This window comes from Ovis aries, chromosome 7 (genome assembly GCF_016772045.2).
Source record: "Ovis aries strain OAR_USU_Benz2616 breed Rambouillet chromosome 7, ARS-UI_Ramb_v3.0, whole genome shotgun sequence".
Classification (NCBI taxonomy): Eukaryota; Metazoa; Chordata; class Mammalia; order Artiodactyla; family Bovidae; genus Ovis; species Ovis aries.
In genome coordinates, this window is record NC_056060.1 from 17848215 (window position 1) to 17865551 (window position 17337).

General features: G+C 36.9%; 1 protein-coding gene across 4 annotated transcripts in view; it reads left to right on the forward strand.

Annotated features, from left to right (window-relative positions):
• LRRC49 (leucine rich repeat containing 49) overlaps window positions 1-17337 on the forward strand; it is a 154863-nt gene that overhangs the window by 100755 nt on the left and 36771 nt on the right. For all 4 annotated transcript variants that reach the window (XM_042252119.2, XM_012180868.5, XM_015096846.4 and 1 more), the window contains 2 exons: window positions 8667-8750; window positions 12167-12327. In XM_042252119.2, coding sequence (XP_042108053.1) covers window positions 8667-8750; window positions 12167-12327 — 245 coding nt within the window. The remainder of the gene's footprint in view (window positions 1-8666; window positions 8751-12166; window positions 12328-17337) is intronic.

Consider the following 17337-nt stretch of genomic DNA (forward strand, 5'->3'; position numbering starts at 1 on the left):
CCATATATATGCATTAGTATACTGTATTGGTGTTTTTCTTTCTGGCTTACTTCACTCTGTATAATAGGCTCCAGTTTCATCCACCTCATTAGAACTGATTCAAATGCATTCTTTTTAATAGCTGAGTAATATTCCATTGTATATATGTACCACAGCTTCTTATCCATTCATCTGCTGATGGACATCTAGGTGCTTCCATGTCCTAGCTATTGTAAACAGTGCTGTGATGAACACTGGGGTACACGTGTCTCTTTCAATTCTGGTTTCCTCAGTGTGTATGCCCAGCAGTGGGATTGCTGGGTCATATGGCAGTTCTAGAATAGACATATTTTGAAGGACTAGAACAAGGACCATTGTATAGAAAATTCCACCTCCCAGAATTTTTTACTTCCAAGGCAGTATTTTGTGAATGCAGGTGCTGTTCTCACAGTTCTGAAATGGACACAGTATCTAAAGTTTCCACCTCAAACTCACATATATTTGGCTTCATAGGAACTTGTTTACAATTTGTTCTCCAAAATATGAAGTAGCCTATCCAAGGTGGAAGTGAGTGTCCTGTTGTGGTAGCCATTATTAATCCCCCCAGTGTGTTCTTACATCTTCCAGGTGGAAAGATGATATTTCCATTTCCCTTAAGTTAAACGTGGTCATGCAACTTGCTTCGGTCAGTGAAATGTGAGCAGAAGTAATGTACATAATTTTCAGACAGAAGCATCTAAAGGCCAAAGTGTGATTTTCTGGGCTTTTCTCCCATGTGATGGTCATTGTGAAAGCGTATATTGAGTCGAAGATGCCATCAAGTCATAGCACCTAGGAACACTTAGCCTACTACATGGAGAACAGTTGAGGTGTTCTTTGCATGATCAAGAAACAAACTTTTCTAATTGTAAGCCAGTGTGAGTTTTAAAGTTATTATGGTGGTATAACCTATCCTGTTCTGGCTTTTTCTCCCCTAATGTATAGTATGGGGGTTGCAAACAAGATGGAGGAGGGAAGCATCACTACGAACAAAGCTAGTGGAAGTGATGGAATTCCCATTGAGCTGTTTCAAATCCTGAAAGATGATGCTGTGAAAGTGCTGTACTCAATATGCCAGCAAATTTGGAAAACTCAGCAGTGGCCACAGGACTGGAAAAGATCAGTTTTCATTCTAATCCTAAAGAAAGGCAATGCCAAAGAATGCTCAAACTACCACACAATTGCACTCATCTCATACACTAGCAAAGTAATTCTAAAAATTCTCCAAGCCAGGCTTCAATAGTACGTGAACCAGGAACTTCCAGATATTCCAGCTTGAACTGCATTTAGAAAAGGCAGAGGAACCAGAGATCAAATTGCCAGTATCCTTTGGATCATCGAAAAAGCAAGAGAGTTCCAGAGAAACATCTACCTCTGCTTTATTGACTATGCCAAAGCCTTTGACTGTGTGGATCACAACAAACTGGAAAATTCTTCAAGGAGGTGGGAATACCAGGCCACCTGACCTGCCTCCTGAGAAATCTGTATGCAGGTTAGGAAGCAACAGTTAGAACTGGACATGGAACAACAGACTGGTTCCAAATCAGGAAAGGAGTACATCAAGGCTGTAAATTGTCATCCTGCTTATTTAACTTATATGTAGCATACATCATGCAAAATTCTGGGCTGGATGAAGCACAAGCTGGAATCAGGACTGCCGGGAGAAATATCAATAACCTCAGATATGCAGGTGACACCACCCTTATGGCAGAAAGTGAAGAGGAACTGAAGAGCCTCTTGATGAAAGTGAAAGAGGAGAGTGGAAAAGTTGGCTTAAAGCTCAACATTCTAAAAACTAAGATCACAGCATCCAGTCCCATCACTTCATGACACATAGATGGGGAAACAATGGAAACAGTGAGAGACTTTATTTTGGGGGCTCCAGAATCACTGCAGATGGTGACAGCAGCCATGAAATTAGAAGAAGCTTGCTCCTTGGAAGAAAGGCTATGACCAACCTAGACAGCATATTAAAAAGCAGAGATATTACTTTACCAACAAAAGTCAGTCTAGTCAAAGCTATAGTTTTTCCAATAGTCATATATGGATGTGAGAGTTGGACTATAAAGAAAGCTGGGCACCTAAGAATTGATGCTTTTGAACTGTGGTGTTGGAGAAGACTCTTGAGAGTCCCTTGGACTGCAAGGAGATCCAACCAGTCCGTCCTGAACGAAATCAGTCCTGAATATTCATTGGAAGGACTGATGCTGAAGCTGAAACTACATTACTTTGGCCACCTGATATAAAGAACCAACTCATTGAAAAAGACCCTGATGCTGGAAAAGGTTGAAGGTAGGAGAAGGGCATGACAGAGGATGACATGGTTGGATGGCATCACCGACTCAATGGACGTGAGTTTGAGTAGGCTCCAGGTGTTGGTGATGGACAGGGAAGTCTGGCGTTCTGCAGTCCGTGAGGTCACAAAGAGCTGGACACGACTGAGTGACTGAACTGAACTGAACTGAATGTATAATATGACTATTATCCATAGGCCAGTAGAAGTCAAGTGATATAGCTTCTAATCTTCATTCTGACATTAACTATGACCCTGGAAACATCTGTTTTCTCTGTTAAGAAAAAATGATTGAAAGAAAAATAAGGAACATTCTCCTCTAGATAAAAACTCTGTAATTTAATCTGTTTTAATATTTAGTGTAGTCAAGGAAAACAATGTCTTGTATAACTATTTAAAGTATATGGTTAAAAAACCCACATTGCCATTGTTTTTAAAATTCCACATAATAAATTGCTGATTATATTAGGACTGCTATTATTTATTTTGTAGCAAAATGTCTTCTCATATAATAAATTCATTGTTTTAGAGCCTTAGAAGTCTGCTAAGAGTGTATAATGTAAGTTATTAAATACCCATTAAATCACTGCTGCTGCTGCTAAGTCACTTAAGTCGTGTCCAACTCTGTGTGACCCCATATACGGCAGCCCACCAGGTTCCTCTGTCCCTGAGAGTCTCCAGGCAAGAACACTGGAGTGGGTTGCCATTTCCTTCTCCATTAAATCACTATGCTTCTTAATTAATTTAAACCTGTTTCTGTATTAGGTCTTCATGACAAACCACAGTAATGAGGAAAGTATATGTCTATTTTCAGGTGAGGTAGATCTCTTTTTTGCTACATAAAGAATATTATTTTTGTCCCAGAAATTGGATTATTATCATGAAGATGCCTGAATTTTATAATTTTTTTCCTTCTTACCAACAAATTTATAGCTTATCTTTTCAATTAGAGGTGTTTATTTTTGTTTCTAACTTTAGTTACTCTGTAATTATTTGGGCTGAAATACAGTCATCATATGTATAAATTTTTTAAACATTCAATATTTGAATTGATTTGGCATCTATCCAGTTTTCCTGAGTTTAGCTTTCCTTTTAAAGTCCTCCTGCCTTTAATAGAAGCTCAAATTCTTTTGGCAAATCTAATGAAATCATCTGTTAAGTATGTATAGTACGTGATCCATACAGTTTCCAGTACTGCTTAAAATTGGCTCTTTGAATAACCAATCTGTTTCTAGTTCACATTCAATACACAAGTCGACAACTGACCATCAATATATTTTTTTCTTTTAAAAAGTTTTTTTCTGAAACAGGTTATACTTAATAGATACTAAATCAACATCTACTGAACAAAAGAGTTTAATGTGGTTATTAATTCAGCTATTTTAGGAAACTAGGAACCAAGGTTCTGAATTTCTTATTTAGTTTATTTCTCCTCATTACCTCTGTTCAGTCTTTAAACATTAAGAACAACTATTTTCCATATTGTAAAATGTACTTTAAATTCACCAAAAATCATATAAATTTTCATTCCCTTTTAAACAACTAAATTGTATGGCAGATTACTGCTAAATTTTGACCTCGCTTTTTTCATCTGTCTAAAACCAGTAAAATACATATAATTATATCCTGATTATAAACGTGCAAACCCCATTTCTCACAAATGACCGCTGGTTCTGATCCTGGCTTTGACCTTGTATAAGGTACTAAACTTCTCAGAGTGTTCATTTCCTCATTTTAAAAATTTGAGTCTTCCAGTGGATGTATTTCTGATTACCTTTTTAACTCTGAGATAGTTTGTGCATTTTTTATTTACTTCTTTAGTCTAAGTCCTTTGTTTTCGGGAGCATTTATAATGGCTCACACCCTAGAATACATTTTCGTGCCTCTTTGACTTTCCTTAATTCTAATTATAATGTATACGCTGATCAGGATGCTCTAGGCTGTTGTTCAGTCACTGAGTTGTATCTGACTCTTTGCAACCCCATGGACCACAGCACACCAGGCTTACCTGTCCTTCACTATCACCTGGAGTTTGCTCAAACCCATGTCCATTGAGTCAGTGATGTTATCTAAGCATCTCATCTTTTGCCACCTCCTTCTCCTCTTGCCCTCAATCTTTCCCAGCATCAAGGTCTTTTCCAGTGAGTCAGCTCTTCACATCAGGTGGCCAAGGTACTGGAGATTCATTTTCATCATCAGTCCTTCCAATGAATATTCAGGACTGATTTCCTCTAGGATTGACTGGTTTGATCTCCTTACTGTCCAAGGGACTGTGAAGAATCTTCTCCAGCACCACAGATCAAACACATCAATTCTTCAGCACTCAGTCTTCTTTATGGTTCAACTCTCACATCTATACATGCCTACTGGAAAAACCAGAGCTTTGAATATACAGACCTATAAGGGCAAAAGGTGTCTCTGCTTTTTAATGTACTGTCTGTTTGTCATAACTTTTCTTCCAGTGAGTGTCTTTTAATTTCATGGCTGCAGTCACCATCCACAGTGATTTTAGAGCCCAAGAAAATAAAATCTGTCACTGTTTTCACTGTTTCCCCATCTGTTTTCCATGAAGTGATGGGACCAGATGGCATGATCTTCAGTTTTTGAATGTTGAGAGCTTTTTCACTATCCTCTTCCACCTTCATCACAGGCTCTTTAGTTCTTCTTCACTTTCTGCTATAACGGTGCATATCTGCATATCTGCATATCTGAGGTTGTTGATATTTCTCCCAGCAATCTTGATTTCAGCTTGTGAGTCATCCAGCCTGGCATTTTGCACAGAAGTTAAATAAGCAGGGTGACAAAATGTAGCCTTGATGTACTCCTTTCCCAATTTTGAAATAGTCAGTTGTTCCATGTCCAGTTCTAACTGTTGCTTCTTGACCTGCATACAAGTTTCTCAGGAGATAGTTAAAAGGTCTGGTATTCCCATTTCTTTAAGAATTTTGCAGTTTGTTGTGATCCACACAGTCAAAGACTTTAGCGTAGTCAATGAAGCAGAAGTAGATATGTTTTTGGAATTCCTTTGCTTTTTATATGATCCAACGGATGTTAGCAATTTGATCTCTGGTTCCTCTGCCTTTTCTAAATCCAGCTGGAATATCTGGAAATTCTCAGTTTAAGTACCATTGAAGCCTAGCTTGAGGGATTTTGAACATTACTTTGATAGCATGTGAAATGAGCACAATTAATGGTAGTTTGAGCATTCATTGGCATTGCCCTTCTCTGGGATTAGAATAAAAACTGGCCTTTACCAGTCCTGTAGCCATTGCTGAGTTTTCCAAATTTGCTGGCTTACTGAATGTAGCACTTTCACAGCATCATCTTTTAGCATTTGAAATAGCTCAGCTGGAATTCTATCACCTCCACTAGCTTTGTTCATAGTAATGTTTCCTAAGGCTCACTTAACTTCACACTTCAGGATGTCTGGCTCTAGGTGAGTGACCACACCATTGTGGTTATCTGGGTCATTAAGACCTTTCTTCTATAGTTCTTCTGTATATTCTTGCCACTTCTTTTTAATCTCTTTTACTTCTGTTAGGTGTTTGCTGTTTCTGTTCTTTATTATGCCCATCTTTGCATGAAATGTTCTCTTGGTATCTCTAATATTTTTGACAAGATCTCTAGTCTTTCCCATTCTATTGTTTTCCTCCATTTTTTTTGCATTGTTCACTTATGAAGGCTTTCTTATCTCTCCTTGCTATGCTCTGAATCTCCGCATTCACTTGGCTATATCTTTCCCTTTCTCCTTTGCCTTTTGCTTCTCTTCTTTTTTCAGCTATTTGTAAGGCCTCCTCAGATAACCACTTTGCCTTCTTGCATTTCTTTTCTTCCTATACAGCATTACAAACCTCTGTCCATAGTTCTTCATGCATTCTGTCTACCAAATCTAATCCTTTGAATTTATTTGTCACCTCTACTGTATAATTATAAGGGATTTGATTTAGATGATATCTGAAAAGCCTAGTGGTTTTCCCTACTTTCTTCAGTTTAAGGCTGAATTTTGCAATAAAGAGTTCATGATCTAATCCACAGTCAGCTCCAAGTCTTGTTTTTGCTATTTAGAGCTTCTCCATCTTACAGTAACAACTTCTCTAATCTCAATGGATTAAATCAACAAAGTTTATTTCATGCTCATACTGTCCATCTGTCCACTTTGTATGGTCTGAGAACTTTACTCTGTGTTGTCCTCATTCCACGACCAAGGCCTTCAAAGTGCCCATCCTCTGGAGCTTTGCAAATTCTGTACCAGAAGTGAGAGAGGAAATAGCTATATCATACATTGTCCTTGAAATTTTCTACCCAGAAGTAACACATATCACTTTTGTTCATACGACATTGGCCAAAGCAATTCACATGACCTCACCTAACTTCAAGAGGACATGAAGTGCCATCTCACTATATGGCCAGGATGTAAGAAGAAGTAGGAATATTTGGTGAACAACTCTTGTGACTATCCATTATATTTTAAATCAAATATTAACTTCTGGTAGAAATGTAAATTAGTACTACACTTATGGAGTACTTTTGCAAACACAGCAAAAGCCCTAGAAATATGTCTACCATTTGATTTAATGATTTCACTTTTAGGAAATTATTGAACAGTTGTGGGCTTTCCTGTGGCTCAGATCAGGAGCCAGTGGCTCAGATCTGCCTGCAAATCAGGGGACCTGAATTTGATCCCTGGGTTGGGAAGATCCCTTGGAGAAGGGAATGGCAACCCACTCCAGTATTCTTGCCTGGAGAATCCCATGGACAGAAGAGCCTGGCAGGGCTACAGTCCATGGGGTCACAAAGAGCTGGACATGACTGAGCAACTTACACAGTCACAGTCATAGAGATGTACATTTAATAATTCATTCTTTGAATATATATTTACTGCATATCTACTATATGCTGGGTAGCTGATATGGTCCATACCTTCATGGAGCTATCTATTTGCAGGCAAGAGGAGAGATAGTACCAGAGATAATTTAAATGAAAGAGGTTAAGAGCTATGACTGGCAATTATAGGGTGGTATGAGAGCATTCCATTCTTCAACTCACTTCCATTAAATTTTTAATTTCAGGTTTTGTAAATTGTATTTCTGAAAATGTTCTCCTTCAAATGTACTGAATTACTTTTTATAGTTTTCTGTCTCTGAAGATATTTTCAAGTTTGTCTTTCATGAAGAAATTGTTTTCTCAAATTATGACATCATTTTGAATGCTTACAAATCTTTTGATAATAAAAATTATGAGCTACATGCCTATAATTTACTTTATTAAAATTTGCCAATCCTTAGGGTGAAAAATCATGATGCAGATTGTGTATGCAGATTGCAACATTTAAAAATTTGTTTATAGTGAATATCATAATGTGATGGAAAAATTATGATATTGAGTTAGGGTTTTGGGATTATGACTGATTTTTAAAAAGTTTTTCTAAACTGTAATGTTATTACAATAAAGTTTCATAGTTTTTAGAATGGAAGAAATTAGACTGGCCGAATCAACTTAAAAACAAAGTAATGATATTATGGAGAATAATTTATTAATATCCATGGAAATTTTTAAAAAGCTTTCACAATTGTATTGTCATTTAAAAAAAACTCTGCCTTGCAACAATAAATTAAATAGATTGTTAAAAGTATGATTTTCATCTTCATGATAAAAACTTCGTTAAAAATCTCCAAGTAGAACTACAGTACAGAGAAAAGTTACACAGTCCTGCCTCCCGCTGCCTTTTGGTATGATCTTATTCGTTCATGTCTGTGCGGGATCTTGGCTGCCATCGTGGCTTTCCCTAGTTGTGTGAGGGGGGCACTTTCAGTTGTGGTGCACGGGCTTCTCGCTGCAGCGGCTTCTCTCGTTGCGGAGCGTGGGCTTTAGGGCATGCAGGCTTCGGTCGTTGTGGCACGTAGGGTCAACAGTTGCATTCCCAGGCTTTAGAGCACAAGCTCAATAGTTGTGGCACATGGGCTGAGTTGCTTCATGACATGTGGAATCTTCCTAGACCAGGGATTGAACCCGTAACCCATGCCTCTTGCATTAGCAGGAGAATTCTTTACCACTGAGCCACCAGGGAAGCGCCCTGCTCCCCCTTTCTCCTTTCTCTTCTCAGTCTTTTTCTTGTATTATTTAGGTTTATCTCACATCAAGAGTTGGGAGTAGAGTTAAGAATGCCCAGTTTTCTTTTCAAATTAAGTTGGAAGAAGAAAATAAAGAGGAACATACTGACTTTTTCTTTGAGGGCATATTTCCTATTAGCAAGTAGTATGGCTCTCACAAAGAAAATCAGACTTGGAGAACTGAAGATACTTAGCATCAAAAAAGGTTAAATACTTAACAATGCTTTTTTACATTTTTCTTTTAGGAAGAAGAAAGGCGTATGGCATCTGTTGTAGCCAAAAAAGAGGAAGAAAAGAAGCGGGAAAGTCATAAGCAATCTTTGCTTAAGGTATTATCTCTGGTGTCTGCATTCATGTATGTGCATGCACACACACACACAGACACACACAGACACACACACTCTCAAACCTACTGAAGCTAGCTTGCTAATCAGCTAGAAAAGTGGTTTCCAAACTGCAAATTTTTCATTCCTACTGATAGTGTTTTTAATAAACAGACACCCTTAAAACATAAAAAACCTGTACTTCTGAAATACAATATAATGTAATATAATGTACATTATAAAATACATGTGAAAATGAGAAATTATAAAAGGAAGAGATTAAAGTACCTATATAAAACAAAAGTTAACCTTCTTTCCACACCAGTACATCACCTTGTGTATCCTCCTGGCATTTAAATTTCATTTTGGAAACCACTGTAGTAAACTGTCATCTTTAGTGATATATTTTAATGAGCTCTGCTACATGGGTTTATTTTTTAGTGATGGCTTTTTAAATAAAAAAAAAATCTCCGTTAGCTTCTCCAATAGAGAGGTGGTAAAGATTTTGAGGAGTATAGACATTAAAGGTTTTTTTGAACTTGTTTTAAAAGATTTAGCATATCAGATATTACTGTCCTTAAAAGGTTTTCGGGATAACAAAGTTGTATATAGCAAACTTAGGAAACAAGAGAATTTACTGGGGTGATGGAAATATTACAGGGTAACATTTATGCATTTGTCAGAACTGATCGAAGAGTACATTTGAATCTGTGTGTTTTACTTTGTGAAAACAACTAAATTAACAAACAAAACAAACTTGGTCCCAAGTCTTCTCAACTCCTCTATTAGGAACTGGGCCACACAGCAGGAGGTGAGTGGCAGGCGAAAGATGGAAAGATCGAGGCTTCATCTGTGTTTATAGCCGCCCATCTCAGTTCAGATGTCAGTGTCTTCCATCACCCCCAGATGGGACTGTCTGGTTACAGGAAAACAAACTTAGAGCTCCCACTGATTCTGCATTCCAGTGAGATGTATAATTATGTCGTTATATATCACAATGTATAATAATTTAGAAATAAAGCACACAATAAATACAATGTACTTGAACATCCCCAAACCACCCGCCCCATCCTGGTCCATGAAAAGATTATCTTCCATTCAGCTCGTCCCTGGTACCCAAAAAGGTTGGGGACTGCTGTTTCTGAGGGACAGGAAGGGTGTATAGACATCCATCTTTAGTCCTGTTGCTTTTCTATCTTTCTGTTTTCTTTTCAATCTTTAAAATGAATGGAAGTGATAGTGATGACATACACTGGTGTGGTATTGCTTGGTTTATAAAGAATAGACTCAAGTGGCAGAAGCTGAAAGTTGGCATCTTCTAAAATAACTATCACTTTAACACAAATTTGACAGACTGTCCTCTAGTTATAGTCGTGATTGTACTAATATGCTAGATGCATCCATGATCTTTGAACATAAATTTTTTTTGGGGGGGGAACCCTCTTTTGCCTGATAGAATATTTGTCTTTCCTTTGTTCTTCTTTTTCCTGGTCCACAGGCACTGAGAGCCTTTGTTGGCCCCTCTAACCAGCCAGTGATCCCCACCTGACCCCAGATTGCACTCTTGTTTTAAACTATATCTTCCCTTTTCTTGACCTCGGTGAAAATACCCATTTTCTTTGTCAGCCTCGTGTTGATCTGATTTTAACAACTCAGCTAAAGAAAGCTTAACTTTGGGATTGGTATAGATAAGTGTTTGCATTTTCAGAGTATCTTGTTATAAATTTAACATACTGATTGGTGTAAACTTTTGTGCCTTTTTTCTAAGCACTGCTACATCTATCTCATTAAGAATATTTATTTTTGCCAACTGCAAGTCAGCCAGAAAGCCACATGCATGGTGTCAGCATGATAGCCATCTGCCATTAACTCCCTGCCCCTGCCTCTTTCAAAATAGCCTTGGCACTGAGTGAAAATAATGGTATTGTGTAGATTAAGAATTGGGTTGTCCCAAGTCATCTGCAAATAATTGAAATTGAATCCTTTAAGATAAGATGCCTTCTTATCATAGATTTGGGGGAAAATTTATAGTAGAATGTCAAATGCCTACTTGCTTTAGATAAGGACATACATAAAATGTCAAGAAGTCTCAGAAGTATACACATACTAAGTGGAACCCATTTAATTATATAAACAAATTTCAAATACCAAGCAATAGAAAAAAGAACCCATGTTAAAGACATTTTTAAACGCAGAAATAGAACTTTTAAAATGTTTAGTTTTAATTAAGCTTTGTCACCAGTTTTCATTCCTATTCAGTGCCATTTCTATGCCTAAAATTTTAGACAGGCTAAGAAGTGGATGTAAACAGAAGTATTCTACATGTGCGGATGCACTGGGGGAATGGGCAGAGAATCTCCCCGACAGCTTTCACTGGTTCCAAAGGGAGCAGGTGAAGAGGGGCAGTATCACACCATGACTTTTCACTAGATGGTTGTTCTCTGAGTAAAGATAAAAGGGGAGGTGTCTATTTTCAGGACTCTGATTTAATCAACATACCACTTAGAAGCTGTGTTAGTCGCTCAGTCATATCCGACTCTTTGTGGCCGAATGGACTATAACCTACCAGGATCCTCAGTCCATGGGATTCTCCAGGCAAGAATACTGGAGTGGGTTGCCTTTTCCTCCTCCAGGGGATCCTCCCTTCCCAGGGGTTGAACTCGGGTCTCCTGCATTGCGGGTAGATTCTTTACCATCTGAGTTACGAGGTTTGATAATGGATAATCTAAGATGCTACTAGTTATCTAGAAATGTTTCAACCTAGTACAATTTCTTTTAATAGTCAATATATGTTTGTTAATTTTCAGACATTGTAATTTATGCTATGAAGCTTAAAACGCTGATCAATCTCTCCATTCTCCCTCTCTCCGAGATCATTCCACCATATTTGCCATAATTATTGGTTAAAAAGATTAAAATGTTGTCAGGTTTTCTTACTATCTTTAAGCACAAAGACATAATTTAAACTTCACATAACACTTGAGTCCCCTGGAGGAGGAAATGGAAACCCACTCCAGTATTCTTTCTTGGACAGTCCACGGACAGAGGAGCCTGGAAGGCTACAATTCATGGGTTGCAGGGAGTGGGACATGACTAAAGCGACTTAGCACACATGCCACCATAACATTTGAGTATATCAATTTCCGTCAAGTTAAACTTGCAAATAGTGAATTTTCTTATGTCCAACGGGAGTAATTGTTATTTGTATATACTTTTTTAAGAATGATAGAGCATTTTTGAGATGTTTGAATGCATAGGTTGAACAAAGGTTGCTTATACCATGTTTTAGAATACCTATTTGGTAGCTGCTTTAAGTAATTGACTCCTCTTAAAGATGTGATAAGTAGTACAATATGCTCCTTGGATTCTCCTGCTACAAAAATTGCATTATGTAATTCTTGTCACAATGAACTTTTTCATAGGAGAAGAAAAGGTTAACAATTAACAATGTAGCTCGAAATTGGGACTTGCAACAACATCGAATAACCAGTATCGCTATAAATCAAGATAGAAGAGATTCTGACTCTCAGGACCACTGTCAGAACGATGGAAGCACCGTCTCTACATTTCCAGAGGAAGCGGGGTATGCAGTGGTATTCTTTCCGGATATTAGTATCTTTGGAGAAATGAATTTGGAGCAGAAATGGGGAAATATTTTACATTTAACTATTTTAAAATAGTTTTCTTAAGAAAACCTACTGAAATTAGCAATAGGTTTTAAAAGTTAAGGTGGAAATATTGAAAATATAAGCTTGCCCCTAATTTAAGAAACCTTTAGTAGTTTCTTGTTTTTCTTAGGAATAAATCTAGATTACTTAACTATAGCCTGTAAGGCCATCTACCCACCTTACCTATCTTGTCCCATAGTATCAGCCATTCTGTTCTTGTGCTGCAGGCTCAGTGATTGCCAATTTGTTTACTTCCTACCTTAGAACCCTTCTTCTACAAAGAGATCTATTCTCCCCTGCCCTGCTTCCTTCGCCCTGCCCTGGCTAACTGCATTTCAGCCTGGAGGTCTTGACTTCAACCCTCACTTCCCCTGAAAAGTCTTTCCTAATGACTTCCCAGACAATAGGCTAGATCAGATACCTGTTTTTCTCCCAGTACTCTGCACTTCCCCTTGTTAGCACTTATGAGCATAATTAACCACTGGGTAGTTGGAAAAAAGGAGAAGAGGGCAGCAGAGAATGAGATTGGCTGGATGGCATCACCGACTCAACGGACATGAATTTGAACAAACTCCGGGAGACAGTGAAGGACGCAGGGGCCCGTCGTGCTATATAGTCCATGGGGTCTCACGGTCGGACACAACTTAGCAACTGAACAACAACATAAATAGTTGTTTTGTATCTGTCTTCCCCACTAGAATGTAAAATCCTGGTTGTGTTAACCTTTGTTGTTTCCCCAGTAGCTAGCACAAATCCTTACTCCTTAACTATCAGTGTTAAGCAATTTGGCATAAAACATAAGTAGTTACTCCAGTTGCAGTCTATAGTATCTGTCTTTTCCAGTGGCTCACAGCCTTTTCCTTCTATGACATACAAATCATATAACACATATCCCTTGGTTTATGAACAAATCTGAGGACACTATCTAGGCTTAACATATTTCACTTCTGCTCATAAAGGCATACTAGAATCAAGTCAATGAGAGGAATATAAAGCATACATAACTTCATAGTTTGTTTATCATTTAAAAATGTGTGTGTGTATATATATATATATATATATATATATATATATATATATATATGATTTAAAAAGAAAAGCTAAAACTCAAAGATAGAATGCACTTCAGTTTTGTTTCATTTGATGCACAGTTATCTAATGGCCTAACCAAATTCTGAAACACATTTCAAACTAAATATAATATAGCTTTTATTTTAGCTTTTCAGCCAGTATTCTTTCAGCTTTCCATTTATGAAGAGTGTAATCAACAAGTCATTTAAAAGGACTTAGAATAATATTTTGGAAATTTCCTGTAGTTAGAGTTTGACATATATTTTAATGACAAATATACTTTAGCAGTTTTAGTTATAAGATTAATTTATATTGACCAGCATACCTCCTTTACCTCACTTGGGTATCCACATGTAGAGTTTCTCAGATCTTTCAGCTAGAAAAATAAGGAAACAAGAATTAACATTTTAATTAAGTGATAACTTATATAATGGATATATCACTTATATTGCCCTGAAACTTTGTTTAATATTATTTAAATGTCAAAATAATTCTACTTGTATATAACTATACTTTATAAAATTAAAACTTTATCTCATTGGGCTTTAGATTTATGAAATGCTACCCATTAGTTCTATCTGGTTTATCTTTTCTTTAAAAATATTTTTCCTGTCTTCCTTAAGAAGGGTTCCTAGTTCCAAGTTTATCCAAATGACCTTATAAATTTTATTCTAAAATTTTAATAAGGTTTTAAAATTCCTTCTTTAATACATCAAATTTATTTTTATACATGGTGTTAGGTAAGAGCCTAACTTGATTTTATTCCAATTGACTAGTCAGTTTTCTAATAGCATTCCTCAATTAAATTATTCTCTTTTGTAATGGGAATGTCATTTTCATCTTATATTAAGTTCCCATAAATACTGGATATATTTCTGAACTTTCTATTCCATTGCACTAACCTACTTATCTGTTTTAATGCCAATACCACACTATTTTGATTATTGTCGTTTTATAGTTTTAATATCTAGTAAGGGAAATATGCTTTCACTATTCTTTTCAAAGTTTCAGTTCTCACACACTTGTTCTTACATATGAGCTTTAAAATCATTTAATCTAAATGGAAAGTTAAGAGTCTTTTTCAAATGGCATTTAAGTTGTTTATTTCAATAGGATTAACATTTGTAAGATAATAAATCATCACTTTAAAAATCATGGTATATCTCTACATTTTTCAAGTATACTAGGGAGCTAACTGGGGAGGTGTTGAGATGTTGAAGGAAAATTCTGAGGAACTAAAGGAAGTTATAGACCCATGAAATTGTAGCAGCTGGTCTGAATTGTTGAGCGAGTATTCCAGGAGTACAGAGTGACAAGATATATCAGTTGTTGTTGTTCAGTCACTAAGTCTTGTCTTTGCAACCCCATGGACTGCAGCAAGCCAGGCTTCCCTGTGCTTCACTATCTCCTGGAGTTTGCTCAGACTCATGTCCATTGAGTCAGTTATGCCATCCAGCCATCTCATCCTCTGTCACCCCCTTCTTCTCCTGCCCTCAATCTTTTCTAGCATCAGGGTCTTTTCCAATGAGTTGGATCTTCGCATCACATGGCCAGAGTATTGGAGCTTCAGCATCAGTCCTTACAGTGAATATTCAGGTTTGATTTCCTTTAGGATTGACTGGTTTGATCTCCTTACTGTCCAAGGGACTCTCAAGAGTCTCCTTCAGCACCACAATTCAAAATCATCAATTCTTCAGCTCTCAGCTTTTTTATGGTCCAGCTCTCACATCCATACATGACTAGTGGAAAAATTATAGCTTTGACTTTATGGACCTTTGTCAGCAAAGTGATGTCTCTGTTTTTTAATACACTGAAGGTTTGTTATAGGTATATCGGTAGAAAAGCTAAATATCTTAGAAAGAATAAGGAAATAAAGGATCAAAGATAAGGAATTTAAAAATTCAAGTATAATGTCAAAAGAAAGAAATGATAGATCTTATGGTCTAGGCTACTTTTAAATAGTTGAAAAGTAGAAGTTTGCCAATGAATTGGGAGAAAATGTAGTATTTCTGGGACTAGAAGTCTTAATGAAATTAAAGATGGGAATTACATAAAGTAATAGGGTTAGTAGTGAGCTGAACTAGTGGGAATTTATGGTCAAATTAAGTTTTTGAAGTTGAAGATTTTAGAGATGGAATATATATTAGTAATAACATAAAAAACACTTTGGAGGCCACTGCGGCCCTGGGAATGAGTTGTTGGAGAAAAGTAGAAATCAATAAGGAGAGGAGAAGAGGAGAGAAGATGAGTTGAAGTTATTATTGTGTGGTCATTGAAGTTATTGCTGATAGAACTAGGTGTGGAACCAAGGGCCAGAGTATTCAACGGTGACCAGCGTTATCTCCATCCAATCTCAGCCTTGCATCCTATGCCCTTATCACAGAGATGTTCACTGTTCACATCTCACTAGTGTTGGCAGCAGCAGTGATTGCAGGAGTGTCATTGTTAATTAATTGATTCTTTTACCTGGCAAAACTATCTCTGATTGCTGGACTCTGACTATTAGGCAGACTGATAGGTGGACTCCAGACTATTAATGTGACTTCCCTGATACTCTAAACTTTTAAAACAACTTTCTTCCAAAAATTTTGTGACCCTCTAAAAAACAATTGTTTCCAAGGGAAAGAAGTATCTGCTAGTGAAAATTACTATGACTTAAAATTGCTCCCAAGATTTTCAGAACTTTTATTAGGAGTTCCACAAAGCTAGAGGCTTTTTAAGGAAAGAGCGCAAATGAAGAATTTGGAAGAGATGGGAAAATTGATGTGTGAATTCAATGCAGAGGATGTGGGGAGCAGTAATGAATTATTAGGAAAGAGATCCACAGTTTCTGGCAAAAATTTCTACGGTTGTAAGTTCAAAGTTCCATGGAGACACAATTACATTATCATGGTCCGACCCATTTTGATGATCTAAAAACTTTTAATTCAAGGAGACGCAGATGCCATTTATCTATGAAGTCAGAAAAGTAACACTTTAGAGATAGATAGGAAATTATTAGCAGAGACTATAATGCAAAATCACAACTTCTAGTAGTTGTTGACTAGTAGACTTCTACTAGTAGTCTAGTAGTTTTTTTTTCAGTTTGGCTTGTGGTTATGTGATTCCTGTAAAATCTGTTACATTGGAAAGGTAGGAATATTTCTTAAAGAGCTTATTTTACCTTGTATATGCCTACATGAAGGGCTCTTAAACAGAGAATCCAGGTTGACTTTTTGAACTTCAAGTTCTTATTTTGCTTGAACATGCCACACCCATTGACGTAGTTGATACTCATTGTTGGTAGGATCTTTGCATTAATATTGTTGAGAGCACAGTCACTTGATTTTCCTTTTACCTATGTGGCTCCTCTTTTTTATGTTTAATTATTTGTTTATTTTTAAAATTTTTAATTGGAGTATAGTTGATTTACCATGTTGTGTTAGTTTCAGGTATACATCAAAGTGAATCAGTTACACATATACATATACCCACTCTTTTTTAGATTTTTTCCCCATATAGGCCATTACAGAATATCGAGTAGAGTGTGCTATATGGTAGGTCCTTATTAGGTACCTATTTTATATGTAGTGGTGCGTGTATATATCCCTCATTCCCTCCCTCTCTCCTTTCCCCCTGGTAATTATAAGTTTGTTTTCTACATCTGTGACTCTATTTCTGTGTTGTAAATAAGTTAATTTGTACCACTTTTTAAAAGATTCTACGTATAAGCAACGTCAAATGATATTTGTCTCTGTCTGACTTCACTTAGTATGACAATCTCTTGGTCCATCCATGTTGCTGCAGTTGACATTATTTTGTTGTTTTCTTATGGCTGACTACTGTTTAAGTGGGTTTCCCTGGTGGCTCAGCTG